The sequence below is a fragment of the Tupaia chinensis genome, unplaced genomic scaffold (assembly GCF_000334495.1).
Source record: "Tupaia chinensis unplaced genomic scaffold, TupChi_1.0 Scaffold148012_1, whole genome shotgun sequence".
In the NCBI taxonomy this organism is placed as follows: domain Eukaryota; kingdom Metazoa; phylum Chordata; class Mammalia; order Scandentia; family Tupaiidae; genus Tupaia; species Tupaia belangeri.
Genome location: NW_006207862.1, coordinates 1,581,636 through 1,599,808, shown reverse-complemented (window position 1 = coordinate 1,599,808; position 18,173 = coordinate 1,581,636). Strand labels below are relative to the sequence as shown.

Below are 18,173 nucleotides of genomic sequence, written 5' to 3'. Positions count from 1 at the left end.
CTTAAAAAGGTAAAAAGAAATAAGTAGAATTAATTTTAATAATGTATTTTATTTAACTGACTATATCCAAAATTATGTTTTATACTAAGCTTGCAGAATCTGGTATATATATATTTTATAATACATATATTATTACATCCCAATTCAGACTTGTCACATTTCAAGTGCTCAGTAGCCACATGTGTTCAGTGGCATGAAATGGGGGGGGTTGGAGATGAAACAGATTTATGGTTTAATTTTACGCTCTTCATTATATTTTGGAAAATATTTTACTACGTGCCTTTGCAAAAAAAGGCATGGGGGAATGTATGGACAGCTCAGCACTTACAGAGAATTCCTGTCACTTAACAAGCAAATGCTGATGTAAAGTACACGAAGAGTTGAACATTAAGTTGAAAGAAATGATTAATTCACCTTGCTATAGTTTGATTTCTTTATCTGCCAAATTAAGTAGATGACTGGATTAGATCAATTCTTAATATGATTCAAAATGGAGTGTGGTGGGGTCGGCAGGTGATGTGGTGGTTAAGGACGCTGGACTCCCACATGGTCGACTATGGTTCAAGTCCTGGACCTGGACTCACCTGATTTACTTTCTTACTTTTCTTCTCTCTTTCTCTCTCTCTCTCTCTCTCATTCTGTTCCTCTCTGATCAAATTAAAAATAAACAGATAAATGAAGTTAAATAAAATAATTCTTTAAAAAAAATGGAGTGTGGATGGGTAAAAATAATTCAGACTGTCCTCATGTACTACTTCTCTAGAGATTCTAAAATCCCAATGATTGGGGGTAGAGAGAGCATGGAAAATGAAGGGAGTAAAAACAGCTCATGTAGGCTGAAAATGATACTCAGGGGTGAACCTATCGCCTAGTGGTTGAAGGAACTGGGTCTCACATGGTCAACTGCAGTTGAGTACCAGTCCCAGTGGCTTGAAAAACACACTGAGCACATGTTTATGTGTGCCCCAAATTCCAACAGGATGGAGAAATGGAGAAGGGATTGAGGCATGACCACACCCCATTGGGGTGTGCTTTATTTCTGTGTGTGTGTGTGTGTGTGTGTGTGTGTGTGTGTGTGTGTCTCAGGCAAGCACATGCACCCTCTGGCAACAAAACAAACAAAAAAACTGATATGTAGGCGACAACCACATATAACATGGATCCTCTTTCATTTCTTCATCTAAACACGTTGGTCCCACCTTAGAAACAATGAATGCTATGTTGTTTTCTCTAAAGTGTTTTCTATGATTCTTTTCTTCAAGAAACTTTGACAATATTTAATGTTCACAGTGTGATGTAAACACTGCCTTCATCCTCTTAGGAATGAGAAAGCTGAGACAAAAGGGTTAAATGAGTGTCTTCTGATTTTAAGTCTAATTTTCTTTGAATTATGGCAGTTGCCTCTTCCTGAGTCTACACCAAAAATAATGTAAAAGGACAGAAATACTATAATACTCTCAGTTGAGGCTCAGAGTAGCATTTAAAGGAGACTTGTTTTAAAGACAAAGGCAGCTGATTTGGTGAAACCTATTGATTTGACTTGTTTTTTTAAAAGAGATTTTTGCTATAGGGCACATGCACTTGCCAAAGAGATAGAAAGAGTCAGAGACAAAAAGTGAGAAGTCACTCCCCAGGGGGGGATATCCACACTGCAATCCCTTCTTTTCCATTCTCCTCTCGGGATTTTGGGCTCGAGCATGCAGGCATCCAGCATGAGTGTTAAGCTGCCAGGTCTGGGATTACAAACTGCAGTCGACTATGTGGAAGTCCACTGACATAACCATTATGCCATCTGCTGAAACCCATTTTATCAAGACAAAAGAGCAACTGAATCAAATACATCATTTCAAGACCTATAAATTGAATTTATTGAAAACTCTAATTACAGTTAAGAAGTCCCAGCTAGCTCCCATTTAGAAATTCATTTTCACTTTACATGTGAATTTATCCTAACCATTTGGGAAAATTGCTATTTTTTAGTAGTGCAAGCTAATACCACCTAGCAAAAGAAACTGTACTTCTAGTTTATCAGATATGGAATATTATTATTACATCTTATTTTCTGTCTTAATAATCACTATGTAAATTAATACTTATTGAATATCTTTGTAGGCTCTTTAACAGGTGCTTTATATATCTGTATCTCACTTAATTTCTATAATCCTACGAATTAGTTGCCATACTATCTCAATCTTACAAATGACAAAATCAAGCTGGTCTTGTGACCTAGTGGTTAAGAAAACCAGATTCCACATGGCCAACTAAACATTCTGGGTCCTAGACCTGGTAGCTTGAAAAACACACCTGCTGTGTGTGTGTGCATGCCCAAAATCCTGAAAAGGAGAGAGATGTGAAGTGACTGAGGTATGACCATGCCCCACTGGGGGGTGGTTTATCCCTTTCTATGTCTCCTAGTGAATGCACACACCCTCTGGCAAAGAAAAAAGAAAAAAAAAATACAATTGACCAAATTAAGATTTAGAGGTATTAAATGATTCTCCTAAACTCACACATCTATATTTCTACTTCCTCCCAGTCATCTTCATACACTCCTTGCTCACTTTCTCAACTCCTTTGATTCTCAAGCCGCCAGGTCTGGGATTCAAACTGTAGTTTGTCATGTGGGATTCTAGCACCTTAACCAATACACCGCCTGCTGGCCCCAACAGTTTTTATGTATAAATATTTTTTCCTCTTAAGTTTCTTTTGTATGAAATAAGAAATCAAAATAAATGTCTGGTGGAGTTTTCATGTATGTGACGTAATTCCTATGACACTAGAACATAAGGAGGTATCTATTAATATATAGTGGTAAGATATCTATAGTCCACTTGAAGTGATAAAATATAAATTCTTAGGCCAACGGTGATTAAGGTGATTAAGGCACTGGATCCCATATGCCAGACTGCAGCTTCAAGCACATGTGCCCTACAGCAAATTTGAAAAAAAAAGTAAAATTGTGTGTATACACACACACACACACACACACACACATGCATACTCACTCAGTAGACTGTAAAAGTTAAGTATGTATATTACAATCTCTAAACTACTAAAATTAATTTTTTGTATAATATCCAACTTTGTAACACTCAAAAAGATCAATTAAAATATACTAAAAATATTTCAATAATCCAAAAACAACCTCTTTCTAGAGGTAAAAACATTTTTTAAATGGGAAAAAAGGGAAAACAAAATGGCTTTAATCCAAGCATATCAATAATTACACCGAATACAAATCACCTAAGTGAAATCATCAAAAAGTAGAAAGAAACTGTCATATTCAGGCAGGAGTGCTGGGTGATCAGACCCAACACCTATGTCGGTTCTTGTCCTGTGCTCACAAAAACACAGACACAAAGAGGAGAGGAAAGTGGAATTTATTCGGGAAGGAGAAAAAGCTTCGTATATAATGAAAGGGCACCGAAAGGGTTGCCAAAGAGGAGATGGAGGCAATGGGCCAGCTTTCTGATAAGGGAGTGGGCTTTAGGAAATAGTTTCATGGTAGTCTGAGTGATTTATTACTCCATTCTTTGTGGGGTCAGCAAATCATAGTGTCCTGTACTTCTCGTCAGAATACAGTTACAGAATAGAAATAGTCGCCCTTAGCTACAGTTGCTCTAAGTCGCAATACAACCATTTTTTGGCTCTGTAAACCTAGCCACTGTGACTCCATCTTGGCCTTATCCCATCTGTGTGCTCAATATCCCTATCTTCTGCCTTACTAACTAGAAGTCATAAATTCTTAAGAGACATGTAAAAGGGGTATATATGGTACATTAATCAGACTACAGAAGAAAAACACAGAGATTTCATTAAAAAAACAAACAAACATAGTGACCTCCTCTGGGGGTCTTTTCCCTATTTACCTGTGAGGTCTACCTCCTATCTCAATATTGGATTAAACACAAGATCAAACTATGTGTTGTCCATAAGAACCCTATTTTAAATATAATAAAGGCTAACATATAGGCTAAAACATAGGTTAAAAGTAACAAGATGGAGGGGATCAGCAGGTGGCCTGGTGGTTAAGATGCTGGACACTCCTACATGGCCGACCACAGTTCGAGTCCTGGCTTGCTTTCTCACATTCTCTTTCTCTCACTCTGTTTCTCTCTGGTCAAATTAAAATAAATGAATGAATAAATAAAAATAAACAATTATTTAAAAAAGTAACAAGATGGAAAAATACATCATGAAAAAACTAATCAAAAGAAAATGCAGTGGCTACATAAGTAGCCACGTGGACTTGAGAGCAAAACAAGATTAGCAATGATAAAGGTTTAACTGACCAAACAATGAATCTAAACATGTATGTACCTATTAAGAGAGTTTCAAAATATATGAGATAACAACTGATAAACAGAAAGGATGAACATGCAAACCCACAATTAAACATACAGTGTGCCTGTGATCCAGGCTGGCTAGAGGGCTAGGGGGAGAATCAGTGTGGCAGGACCCAGTCAGGAGTCCCTACCTCTGTCTTTCTCTCTCTCATGAGGTAAATAAATAAACTTTAAAACCCATCAAAACAAACTGTCCCCATGCCATGACTTGCCCAGATCATTGGTCAGCTATGCAGAATAGATTTCTACAGCAACAAGAGCCATTCAAAGTCTAGATCCTGAAGCAACTGCCCAATTCACTATATCCAGGAAAGGAGATGCCATTCCGACTTCACAGAAAGGGCGATGAGACATACTCAAGAGAATATTTTTCTTCCCTTTTAATGTCCTTCCCACTTAGCTATGGCTACTCTAAATTTTCTTGATATTTGGTATAGAAGTATTCATATTTAACTTTTCACTTTTAAATTCTCTACTCATTTCAAAAATGTTTCATTGCAGGGGTTAACTAATCTGTGCTTCATGATTATTTTTAACTATTCTAAAATTAAAGCTTACAAATTTGGATGTGTTGGGTATCCTGAGATATGACATGTGTGAAAGGCGTGACAAAACAAAGCTGAAATACGAGCTGCTGGCTACAGTCCCACCATCTGATGATGAAAACTATAAAATATCTCTAGCCTCACCTTTATTTTAACTCACATAAGAATAATATATATTTTGCTTCTGCTACATCACCATTTGTATAAATCACTGTTCATGAGCATATCAAAACAAAGCCAACTTTCCCAACGAATTCCATTTTCATATATCAGAATTTCCCCTATAATAATCATCTTAGAAGAAAAGCAATTATTCTTAATTATGGCTTTTTAGAAAAACTAAGATGTGCTTGGCATATGGGGTATTTATTTTGTTTATGTAACAGCTCTTTTAATGATTAAAATACAAATGATTACAAAGCTAAAAGCTAGGATGTATAAAAGCAATCATAATATACAATGATTTCCAAAGGAATAAAAAGAATCTTCTTCAAATATGAAATAATCTTCAGTGACTTATCTAGTCTTGTTATACAGTAGGTTGATACACTGATATACCAGAAGCAAAATACATTATCATTCAATGTTACTGATATAAATGAGATTTTATCTGGACAATAGGAATAAAAATATTTTACTATCATAAACATCAGGAATAAATCTTATAATCCTCTTTTCTCTACATATAAGATTTCTTCACATTGCTCAATTTTTAAAAAAATCATGGTTGAAAAAAAAAATCATGGTTGAGTGTGTGCATGCATACAAGAATGAAAAGAGAGAGAAGCAAACTGCACAGGGCTTGGTCACACTGCCACCCCCTTCCTCCAGTCCTCCAGCCCATCAAAATCAATGCACATGCATGCAGCAAGTTTTCAGGACCACTGGCACTTGAATTGCGGTTGGCATGCAGCTTCCAGCTCTGTAGTTGGGTATGCTGACTTTTATATATTTTGACTTTTCTTTCATATTTTAAAAAACTTCAGCACCATGGTCTGGTAGTTAAGGGAGTTTAATTCTATATGGCCAATCGGGCAGTTTGAATTCCATATAGACAACTGCACAGTTCAAATCCTGGCCCCAGCAGCTTGAAAACCAGGCTATGTACATGTGCGTGCTTACCCCAAATCCTGACAGGATGGAGAAATGTTACCGAAGGGACTGAGTTGTGACCATGTCCCACTGGGGGAAGGGGTGCTTTCTCACTCTCCTTTCTGTTTCTCTAGAGAGTATACACAACCTCTGGCAAAATAAAAAAAAGAGAAAAAACAACTTAAAAAAACATTTTTTTAAAAAAGGCTGTTAATGGGGCCGGCAGGTGGTGTGGTGGTTAAAGGCACTGGATTCCCACATGGCCAACTGCAGTTCAAGTCCTGAACAAGGCAGCTTGTTTTCTCACTTTCCCTTTCTTTCTCTGTGTGTCTCTCTCTGGTCAAATGAAAAAAAAAAAATAACTACAACAAATGGAAATAAATAAATAAGTAATTCTTTTTTTTTTTTAAAGGCTGTTAATTCTATGAGAGCAGGGATTTTTGTCTGTTTTAATAATTACTGCATGTCCTGCACCTAGAACCCATTGCAGATGGATTTTGTTGAACGAATATCTGTTGAATAAATATATTAAAAATTTATTACAAAATAAAGGAACATACAAGGAAGAATGAAATAATTCCTTACAATTTCCACATTCAGAGCTAACACTTTATTATAGACCTTTTCAGTCATTTTCTGCATGGGTAAAATACAAAGGCTAGAGCACAAACACCATAAGAATGCAATCAGTAAAATCCAGAATGTGGGAAATTCATACATCTTTCTACAAATAATTGGTGTCCATTTAGGGTTCTCTAAAATGCAGGGAATTAATGTAGAACCAGGAAAAGTGAAACAATTCAAAGGTGTGTTTTGGAGCTGAATGCCACTACAACAGAGTTCAGTTGCTCTTGGAGCACTGGAGAAACCATGCATCAGGATTGATATTGTGGGCCAGTTCTGTGGCATGGTGGTTAAGGCAGCTGAATCCCACATGACTGACCCTGTGGTTCAAGCCCCAGATCCAGCAACTTGAGAAACATGCTGGGCACGTATACATGCATGTGTTCACGTGCCCCAAATCCCAACAAGATGAAGAAATGGAGGAAAAGAGATTATAGCATGACCATGCCCCATCCATGGGGAGCTTCTCTTTCTTTCTCTCTCTCTCTAACAAGCACATATGCCCTCTGGCAAAATTAAAAACAGCAACAAAAAAACCTAAAAGGACTGATATTCCAAAATAATGAAGAATATTTATCTACCAAGCATTAACTCCTTGTACCTCCAGGTATATGCATGTGCTGACACAGTTGGATGGATTACACAAGGCTGGGTAGCTCCGGCAAGTGTCTCATGCTATACAGCAGAGATGCCTCAGAGATGACCCAGCAGAAAGCATGAGATACACAGCATAACTGAGGTTTGGTCCTATTGGGCTATATATCTGTACTATCAACTGTCACAGCAACACCCTATGCAAAATGGTGAGCTGAAAGATGTGAGACAATGTGAGAGAAGAGACAGAATCCTGTAAAGAAAGACTTAAGGACTGATCCCATGATACAGGTTGAATGTTGGATTTCAAGAGCCAGATCCTGCATAGCCAACTATGGTTCGAGTACTGGTCTCCACAGCTTGAAAACATGCCTGGTATATATGCATGAGTGTAACCACACTCTACTGGGAGATGATTTCTCTCTCTTTCTTACTGTAGTGTAATCATGTCCCACAGGGGTTGCTTTTTCTCTCTCTGGTGAACACATATACCTCTGGCAATAAAAATACCCATAAATTAAAAGGAAAAAATGATGGAGTTTTTAAATGTAATATTTTAAAATAATTATCATTTTTTAAACTCCTTATATTTTAGAGACACATACAGAAGTATTTACAGATGATATGATATCATGCACTGGTTTTAAAACAATTCTGGGACGTGGAACAAAAGTATGAAAGGTTATAGACAAAATAAGATTAGCCATATGTTAGAACTGTTGAAGCTCAGAGATGAGTACATACAGGTTTTTGTATTTGAAAACTTTTATAGCCCCAAATTTATTTATTTATTTATTTATTTATTTATAAGAAACAATGGTTTATTTTCTAGTCTCTCTCCAGCATGTACACATACCCTTAGGCAAAACACATTTTTTTTGGAGAGGTTTTTGCTATAGGGTGCGTGCGCTCACCAGAAAGACAGAGAGAGACAGAGAGACAGAAAGCAAGAGATCACCCCCAGGGGGGATGGTCACGCTGCAATCCCTTCTCCTCCATTCTCCTCTCGGGATCTTGGGCATGAACACACACGTGCCCGGCGTGAGTTTTAAGCCACCGGATCTGGACGCGAACCACGGTCTACTACATGGAAGTCCAGCGACATAGTCATTACACTAACTGCTGGTCCCCAAGCTGCTGAATCTTAAGCATTGTATTCTTTTAATTTAACAATAAGACCTTCTAATTTGATTATCCTTGGTATATAGTGATTTTGTTTCTCCAGTGGTTTCCATTTGAAAAATAGTTGTGACGAACAGTTTAACATGGAGACTACTGCTTCGAGGGGATTATGTCAGATGAATCCTCACTTCCGGTGCAATAGCTGTTGGCACACTTTCATCGATAGTCCATCCATGGACCTCTCTATTGTGGTTGGCCAGGGAGGCCTGTTTTGGCTGCCAGGGATTCATTCTGCTGAATATGATAATCCTCAAATATCATGGATATTCTTTGTGTCATTTTAAGATACTTTTGTAAGCAATGCTCTGCGCAGGTCATCTCTTCAGGTTTTACTTCTCTTGTTGTGAAGTCCTTAACAAGTCCAAAAGGTATGTTTCTGTAAGTTTACTGTAGGTTCCAAGAAATTCCTTAAGCTGTTTTATCTGATCAGATCTGGTATCTGTGCAGGCATATCTTGTGGTATGTTTATGAATCACTTAGGGACAAGCTGCAGCATCTGATACCAACACGAGACTGGGGGAGCTGCACCTTGGGTGGAGTCTAGGAACTGTGTAGGTCCAGGTCAGGGCAGGTGTGACAGCTGAGAGCCCCCAAAATAGCAAATTTCATACATTCTGGATGGGTATGATTTTACCTATAGTTCTTATTTGTCCTATAGATTATGAATGTTAATAATGTAGGCAAAACATTATAAACCCCCGTTTAGAAAAAAGACAATAAATGTTTCTGGTTACTTAAGCTTATTTTACTATTCTACATGTTTGATTTTTTAAAAGCTTTTTATTTTCCCTTTAATTATTGCATCAGAGAACAAAACAAAGATGATGAGAGGGAGAGAGAAAAGGAGAGAGGGGGAGATATTTGATAGGATCTTGCCCCAATGCAATCCCCTTTCTCTAGCCCTCCAGCTAGTCAGGATGTTAGGTATAAACTCACCCTGGGTATTTCAGATCAACCAGAGATCCAAACCTGTGGTTCACCACGTGGTATCCAGCATTGCAGAGCACCACGACTGCCTGCACTACCATGGCGGGGCCGCATGTTCACTTTTTGACCACACAATTGACTCACTTTGATTAATACTCTTTCACTTTCACATAGATGAGTGATTATTCATTTTTCAAAACTAAAGTGAAATGCTATTTTTAGGATCCCTTCCTTACCTATTCTCTACAGAACTAAGTTTATTTATATCCTACCTCTACCATGCCATATACAATCAATCCCTGCTATTTGTGGTAGTTATGGTCCATAAGGTCACCAGGAACAATGAATTTGTGAATATCAAACTATTACTCCTAGGGAAATTGAGGGTTAGGTTCCTTCAAGCCTCTGGGCACATTTCTTCCTTTTTTTTTTTTTGGAGAGATTTTTTCGCTATAGGGCGCATGCGCTCACCAGACAGACAGACAGAGACATAGAGACAGAAAGCGAGAAATCACCCCCCAGGGGGGATGGTCACGCTGCAATCCCTTCTCTCCATTCTCCTCTTGGAATCTTGGGCATGCACGCACATGCGCCTGGCGTGAGTTTTAAGCCACCAGGTCCGGGACGTGAATCGCAGTCGACTACATGGGAGTCCAGCAACATAGCCATTACGCTAACTGCTGGTTCCCCTTTTTATAAAGTTAAAAAAAAAATTATTTATTTTAATTTTATTCACTACTTATTATTCTACAATTTGACCAGAGAGAGAAATAGAGAGAGAGAGAAGGCAAGCTGTTAGGTCCAAGACTTGAACCGCTGTCAGCCATGTGGGAGTCCAGCGCCTTATCCACCATGCCACTTGCCAGCCCCTGGGTACATTTCTATTAGCCAATAAATACATAATTTTGTTTGGTGTGTGTAAAAATTAAGATATTGATTTGAGATCATTCTTTTTTTCACGTAAAAATTTATTTATTTATTTATTTATTTATTTATTTATTTATAAGGTCTTTCTTCCCCCCACCCCACCCCCCATAGGGCGAATGTGCTTGCCTGAGAAACAGAGACGGAAAGTGGGGTAATCCCTACTCTTCTATTCTCTTCTCAAGATTTTGAGCATGCATGCACATGAACATGTGCCCTGTATGAGTTTCAAACTACCAGGTCCAGGACTCAAACCACAGTTGACCACATGGGAATCCGGCACCGTAATCACCACACCACCTACTGGCCTTCATTTTTCTTTTTAAAAGTAGGTGTTCATAACTATAAATTTCTGAGCACCACTTTTGCAGTACAGTGTAAGTTTTGTTAAATTTTGTTTTCAATCAACTGAGAGCATTTTCTAATGTCCTTTGTGATTACTTTCTGGATTTATTGGTTGTTTAAAAGTGTATTGTTTAATTTTATAATTCATATTTATAAATTTTCTACTTTTCCTTCTGTAAGCAATGGATAGTTCCAATTCATTGTGATTAGAAAAGAACTTTGAACTTTTAAACTTTATTTTAAGATTTGTTTTATGTCCTGGTAGATGGTTCATCCTGAGGAATGTTTGATGTGCACTTGAGAAGAATGCACATGTATTCTGCTGTTCTTGGAGCATTCTGTTTCTGCTCGGTCTGGTTGATGGATCACACTATTTAAGTCCTCTATTTCTTTATTGATGTTCTGTCTAGATGTTTTATTCATTACTGAAACTGGGCTTTAAAACTCTCTAACTACTAATGTAGAACTATATATTTCTCTCCTTTAATTCTGTCAGTATTCCCTTCATATATTTTGTTGTCTGTTATTTGATGTATATCTTTTTATAACTGCTAAATTTTCTTGATGAAATGATACTTTAAATAATATATAATATTTTTATTTCTCTTGTAGCCATTTTTTTAAAACATTTTTTAAATAAAATTTATTCATTTATCATTGTTATTTTTAATTTGCTACAGGGCATGTGAGCACACTCACTCCCCCCTTTTTTTGAGAGGTTTTTGCTTAGCACATGTGCAGTCACTGGAGAGACAGAGGTAGTGAGAGGAAAGTGATAAATCACCCCCTGGGGGGGATGGCCACACTGCAATCTCCTCTCCATTCTCCTCCCAAGATCTTGGGCACGCATGCACACAAGGTGACCAGCGTGATTCTGAAGCCACTGGGTCCAGGTATTAAACCATGACTGGCCACAAGGGAGTCCAGTGGCATAACTGTTACACCATCTGCTGGCTCCTCAACCCGACCCTCTTTGAAGATTCCTTCCTCCCACCCTTTTCAACGGGCTCTTGGCACCAGGATAACAATCTATCTTCCTTTTGCTGTCCCAGATAGACACACAAAAATTCACCACTGGGATGGAACACAAAGTCAACATCTGGACAGTGCATCCAGATATGGATGCTCATTCCTTCAGATACCACCTTGGTATGATTAGATAGTTAAATTCCTCACCTGAGAGAGATGTGCAAGTGCAGAAAAAAGCCTGGGAAACCAAACAAGGAAGCCAGACACTATGACAGACCTTCCCCTGCTAAATATTCATTGTCAACCCTCAGGATAAAAGTAACACCTAACCTCATGCCCAATGCAGTTGTCCTTCTCTGGCAGCTGCCCACCTCATGCCCTTCAGGCATGGGGGTGTATTTCCTCCCTATTAGAAATCTTTACTTTTCTATTAAAACTTTTTTTTTCCTCCTTTACATGTGCTTGTGGTTTTTCATTCTGCATCTCAGGACAGGTCTCTCAGAAATGTGAACTTGAAGAACCTAGGTTCCTATAGGCAACTCCCTCCCTCCAAGATTGGATAATTACAAAATGACCTATCTTTAAGTTCTGATTTATTTTTTTTACTGCCTGCTCAAAGGTGCCGTCGAACTCTTCTAGTGTGTTTTTCATTTCAGATATTGTACTTTTCTGTTCAGAATTTCCATTTGCTCTTTTCGAGCAACATTAAGTTTGTCAATGAGTTGGCATTTCTCTTCAATATGATGGCCAGTCTTTTTAAGCCACTTCTCTCTTCTCACAAAAAGTTAGCTTCTCAGAGATTGAACAAGCCTAAATAAAAGCAAGAAGCCCAAAGACCCCCCTGACAGATAAAAACCCTTGTCTCAGTTTTTCATTGGCAACCCATTTTCCAGGACCCCACTCCCTGTATGGGAGCTCTGATATTTCTTCTCTCTGAACAAACTCTCCATTTCACTATTCCTTCTCTGTGTCCACATCTCTAATTCTTTGTGAGTGTGAGACAAAGAATTGGGTTTGTTGCTTTTACTGCACTGGGTGTTGGACCCATGCACCCTAATTTTCTGCATTATCCTTTTCCTGCATCACTGGCATGTTTTCAAGGTGCTGGGTCCAGGTCTGGGACTCAAACCAGGAGGTTGGCCATGTCGAATCAAGCCACCTTAAACATCATGCCATCAGCTGACACTGTATGTCTTATATTCTTTTTTGTTTCTCAGTTTCTCCAATCTTGCTTTCTCTTATGTTTTACTGATTTTCTGTAGTGTACCGTTTTTATCCACTCCTTGTTTCGTTTTCTGTATATTTTTGTGTTATTTTCTTAGTGGTAACCCTAGGGACTACAATTACTATCCTAAATTGATAATAATGTACTGGGAATTGATACCTACATGAGCTTTAGTAGCATACAAAAATTCTGTTCCTATTCATCTCTACCCCCTCCCCCACTTTGTTATTTCACAATTGTATTATTATACGTTAGGTGCGCATTACTGTATATTTAAAATGATTGTTTTTAATAAATGTGTCTTTTAAATCATAAAGGGGAAAAAGGAGTTACAAACCAAAAGTAAAGCAATATTGTTTTTTATGTTTACCTATTAAATTGTCTTTACTGGTATTCAATATTTTTTTTATTTATTTGTAGAGCTTTAAGCCTAAAGGACTCCCTCTAGCATTTCTTGTAGCTCAGGTCTATCAGCAACAAACTCCCTCAGCTTCTGTTGATCCAAAAAATGTCTCAATTTCTTGTGAACTCCCATTATGCATGTGTTGATATACTTTGATGGTACCCCACAGGTCTCTTAGGCTCTGTTCATTTTTATTCTATTCTTTTTATTCTTTTCTTTTGGCTCTCTGTTCCTCAGACTGGATAATTACAAAATGATTTGTTCTTAAGTTCTATTTTTTTTTTCCTGCTGGCTCAAATATGCTGTTGACTGCTTCTAATGTATTTTTTATTTCAGCTATTGTACTTTTCTGTTCAGAATTTCCATTTCGTTCCTTTTTTTATAATTTCTATTTCTTCATGGATATCCCCTATTTACTAAAACACTGGTCTTCTGGTTTCCTGTTTTCTTTAGTTCTTGAACTTTGGGTTAGCTCTCTGAGCATCTTTAAGATAGTTGATTTAACATCTTTGTCTAGTAAATATAATATCTGAACTTTTCCAGGGATGGTTCCTGTCAATTTCTTTTGTCCCAGTTAGTAGATCAAACTTGCCTGTTTGTTGATATGCTGTGTAATTTTTCATTGAAAACTGGACATTTTTAATACTATACTGAGGTAACTTTGTAAATAAAATTCTTTTCATTCCCCAGGGTTTAGTATCATCATTCTATGAAGACTATAGTCATACATTTTTAGTGACTTTTCCAAACTATTCTGACAAAAATTGTATTCTTTGTCATGTGTCATTCTGAATTTTTCGTTCTGTTGTCTATGTACTTAACAAATGCCTTAAAGAGAGACTTCCGTAAATGTGAAAGTAAAAAAGAATTGAAAATAACAAAAATACTTTTCCCTGTGTGTTTGCAGATTGGCTCTGAGCTGGGGTCTCTTTCAATGTTTAACCAAGCTACCTATAACTCTACTTTAACGTTCATCTCCTGGGACCAGCAGATGGTGTAATGGTTAGGTTGCTGGACTCCCACGTAGTCGACCGCAATTCGAGTCCCAGACCGGTGGCTTAAAAGCCCTGCTGGGTGTGTGTGTGTGTGTGTGTGTGTGTGTGTGTGTATGTGTGTGTACGTGTCCAAGATCCTGAGAGGAGAATGGAGGAGAAAAGATGGTGGTGTGGCTATTTCCCCTGGGGGGTGATTTCTCACTTTCTATCTCTCTGTCTCTCCAGTGACCACATATGCCCTCTAGCAAAAATCTCTTTAAAAAAAAAAAAAAGGCTCATCTCCTGCTTGTATGAGCCTCCAAATCAGTAAAAGGTACAAGCCCCCACCTAACCCCAGTCAGAATGACTAAGATTAAAAAAACAAAAAATGATAAATGCTGGTGGGGGTGTGGTGAAAGTGGAACTCTCTTTACATTGCTGGTGGGAATGTAAATTGGTCCAGCCACTGTGGAGAACAATTTGGAGATTCCTCAAAAATCTATGAATAGAACTACCATATGATCCAGCAATCCCACTCCTTGGTATCTACACAAAGGACAGAAGAATACTTAAATGGAAAAGTGCTTGCACATTGATGTTTACTGCAACACTATTCACAGTTGCTAAGTCATGGAACCAACCCAAATGACCATGAACAGATGAATGGATAGGAAAACTGTGGGCACATATACTCTTATGGAATACTATTCAGCCATAAAAAAAAATATCCTGGCTTTTGATAGAAAGTGGAAAAATATGGAAGATTTACTGCTGAGTGAAGCAAGCCAGGCTATGAATGAGAGACATTGTATGTCTCCACTTAATATATACTGAGTGTCTGCACTCTGACTGAAACTGATTGACTAAAGGGTATAGAAACACAGTATATGTATGTACATACTAGATACAGTGTGTATGAAAGAGTAGGGTCCGAAGAAGGACATTTAGAAGAAAAATAGGGAGGCAAAGCATTAAGGGGAGAAAGAAATGTGATATTATCTGTTGAATATATTTTATAGTTTTATCAACTGTAGTAGGGAGAAATGTTCACCTGTTGAAATATTCACTTTGTAAACTAAATAATGTGACTGAATATATAAAAGAAAATGAAATTTAAAAAAAAGAAGGAAAAAAAAAGGCGCAAGCCCACTGTCTTAGTCCATTATTGCATAGGGGCCTGAGGCTGTTTGGTGATTTATAAAGAAATAGGGCTTAATAACTCACAATTCTGGTAGTTTGAAAGTTCAAGGGTATAACGAAATGGAGGAAGGTAGAAGTCTTGTATCCATATGGCTTTGCAACCTCTTTCTTCATTAACTCTTTTCCCTGGTTGTGTGAGTTTTTTTATTAGATTACAGAGTTACAAAAAAGTTGATTTTGTTTTTGCCACCATAATGGTTGCTTAAGTAGAACTAATTCAAGGAGCTCCCTACTCCATTGTTTTTTTCACAATGTCTTTCAGGTCCTTTTTTTTGGTCTTTGTCATAGGGTGCATATGCTCACCAGAGACAAAGTGAGAGGGAAATGGCTATGCCACAATTCCTTCTCCTTCATTCTCCTCCTGGGATTTCTTGGGCGCACACACGCACACACACACACACACACACACACACAGTATGATTTTTAAGCTTCCAGGTCTGGTACATGAACCGTAGTCTGCCATCCATGTGGGAGTTCAACACTTTAACCACTACGCCACCTGCTGGCCCTCTTAGGCACATTCTTAAATTGCTATATTTAACTTGAAATATTAAACCAATTATTTTCTTTCCACATACCTTATTTGTTCAGACTATTTCCTCTACATGAGGCATCCTTTCCACTACTCGTTGTCTAGCTCTCGTTCAAATTTAGATGTATTCTCTACAAAGCATTCTCGAAACTTCTAGGCAGAGCTAAGTGCTTCTTCTTTATAATGCCACAGGACTTACCCATAATATTCTTTTGCAAAGTACCACATTTCTGAAATTGTCACTATTTTTGTCTACCTCACTAAAGAGTAACTTGATAGCAGACACATGTGTAATGTACTGACTTCAGGAACATTCTAATTACAGGCAATGGTCTTCATCCTGAGGGGCACAATCTTTCCAACTCCTTACCCTGGTTGAAGAGTGCCACATCAGATTGTAGGCTCTGCTTTTATATTCCTAAAGCTTAGCACAATGCCAGATACTCAGTAGTTACAGTGAATATAATTATTGCATGGACCTATAAGATTTAGGTAATACAAGGAAACAAAGTAGCTGGTAACAAAATTAATATCACAATATCACAATCCTATCTTTCACTTTAGCAGCTTACGTTCTGGTTGTTTTTCATTAGGTGTTATGGATCGCACAAAATCTTGTGGAGTCATAAATACTTCTGTTTCACCAGGTTCATTGATTATTTTTAAGGTGGCAAAATATCGAAAGATTTTGTCCGGTGTGGAGTAGGCTCGAATCCTATTCTCATATTCCATCACCTAAAATTAAAATTTAGAGAGTGTTACTATATTAAACAAACAACATATGCTCACAAATTCTTATCATCAATGCTTATTAATTTTCATATAGTTTCCATCTTATTTTATCATTTTTTAATGGGGGAAATCTTATTATATCATTTTTTTCTTAAACTGAGTTTTAAAATTTTATACATAAACTTGAATTTCAGAAATCTTTGACTCTCTTTCCTACAATATACCATTCATACCTCAGTTCAAGCAAAGCTCATGTAAATTTTGTTTACAGCTTTTGTTTTAGACAATGTTTTTAATTTCCTAAATCATTGAAAGCTAGCAAAATTGAAAAATGTCATAAAAGAATTCAAAAAGTCTTAGTAACAGAGTACAATGCCATATATATATATATATATATATACACACACACACACACACACACATACATATATATAGTATCCTACAAAGTCTTAAATTTTGATTATACAGTTCTTACTTCTATGTAACTTCCTGAATCCTAAAATAAAACACTTGAGATTTATAGGTCTGAATAGCTGGCAGGCTGTCAAAGACAAAATATATTAAATGGTGGCATAGGAAAATAATTATATGTTACAGAAACTCAATTCATTAACAGGCCTGAAATGACAGATTTTTACTTTTGACTATAAAATTAAGTAAACTGACAGAGATCCTTTACATACAGCTTATTTAGAAAGAATACAAGCAAATATTTGAAAAGCAACAAAATCAAATATGACATACATTTCACTTGAAGTTTGTCATATTAATAATACAAAAGCTCATTCCCTCCTCTGGCATACATACCCCTATTCTGTGTATAGAACTTACAAAACATAATACCAATCACATAATATTTTAACAAAAAAAGAAATTCTCTTACACTTAATTACGTACTTTGCTATAGTAAAAAAATAAATTTTATAAATAACCAGCTAGATGTGTCAAGACAACAAAACTTAAAAACCTATCAGCTCAGTGGCTTTTAGCAACTGATTAGTATTAAGAAAAGCATCAATAACTTTTAAAAATAATTATTAATTTAATTTATTTTATTTATTTTTAAAAATTGCTATAGGGCAGGTATGCTCACATGAGGGGTGGGGTAGGGGAGTGAGAAAGCAAGCGGTCAAGTCTGGGACTCAAACCATGGTGGGCCACGTGGGAGTCCAGCACCTGAACCACCATGCCACCTGCTAGCCCCTACCAATAATGTTTTAAATGTGCCATATTAACAGCAATTCTTGTAACTTGTCAATCCTGGCTAGATGTAACTGTGAAGTCATTGGCAGAAGCTATTTAACAAGTCTTAATTCCACGACCAGATGTGCTTATAGCAATTGAAGAAAGGCTGTTAATTTGTAACTCATAACAGGAATCTTTTCGATGCTAACTTGCATAAAATGTAAATAGATTTCAGAGGAGACTTTATGCAAAGATTGAGCATGTGTCAAACATACTATAGAACTTTTTCGCTCCTTAGCAGCCTTGAGACATTTCTAAATCTTAAAGGCGTCTTGTATTAGACCGTAACTGTCTGCAAGTTAACTGGTCACAGT

The 18,173-nt window shown here is 37.2% G+C and overlaps 1 protein-coding gene and 1 pseudogene across 2 annotated transcripts in view; both read right to left on the bottom strand.

The window, feature by feature from the left end:
- MICU1 (mitochondrial calcium uptake 1) overlaps positions 1 to 18,173 on the bottom strand; it is a 288,729-nt gene that overhangs the window by 194,406 nt on the left and 76,150 nt on the right. For both annotated transcript variants that reach the window (XM_006170082.3, XM_006170083.3), the window contains exon 4: positions 16,455 to 16,617. In XM_006170082.3, the coding sequence (XP_006170144.1) occupies positions 16,455 to 16,617 (163 nt within the window). The remainder of the gene's footprint in view (positions 1 to 16,454; positions 16,618 to 18,173) is intronic.
- On the bottom strand, positions 8,340 to 11,709 carry LOC102501563 (mitochondrial import inner membrane translocase subunit Tim9 pseudogene; annotated as a pseudogene).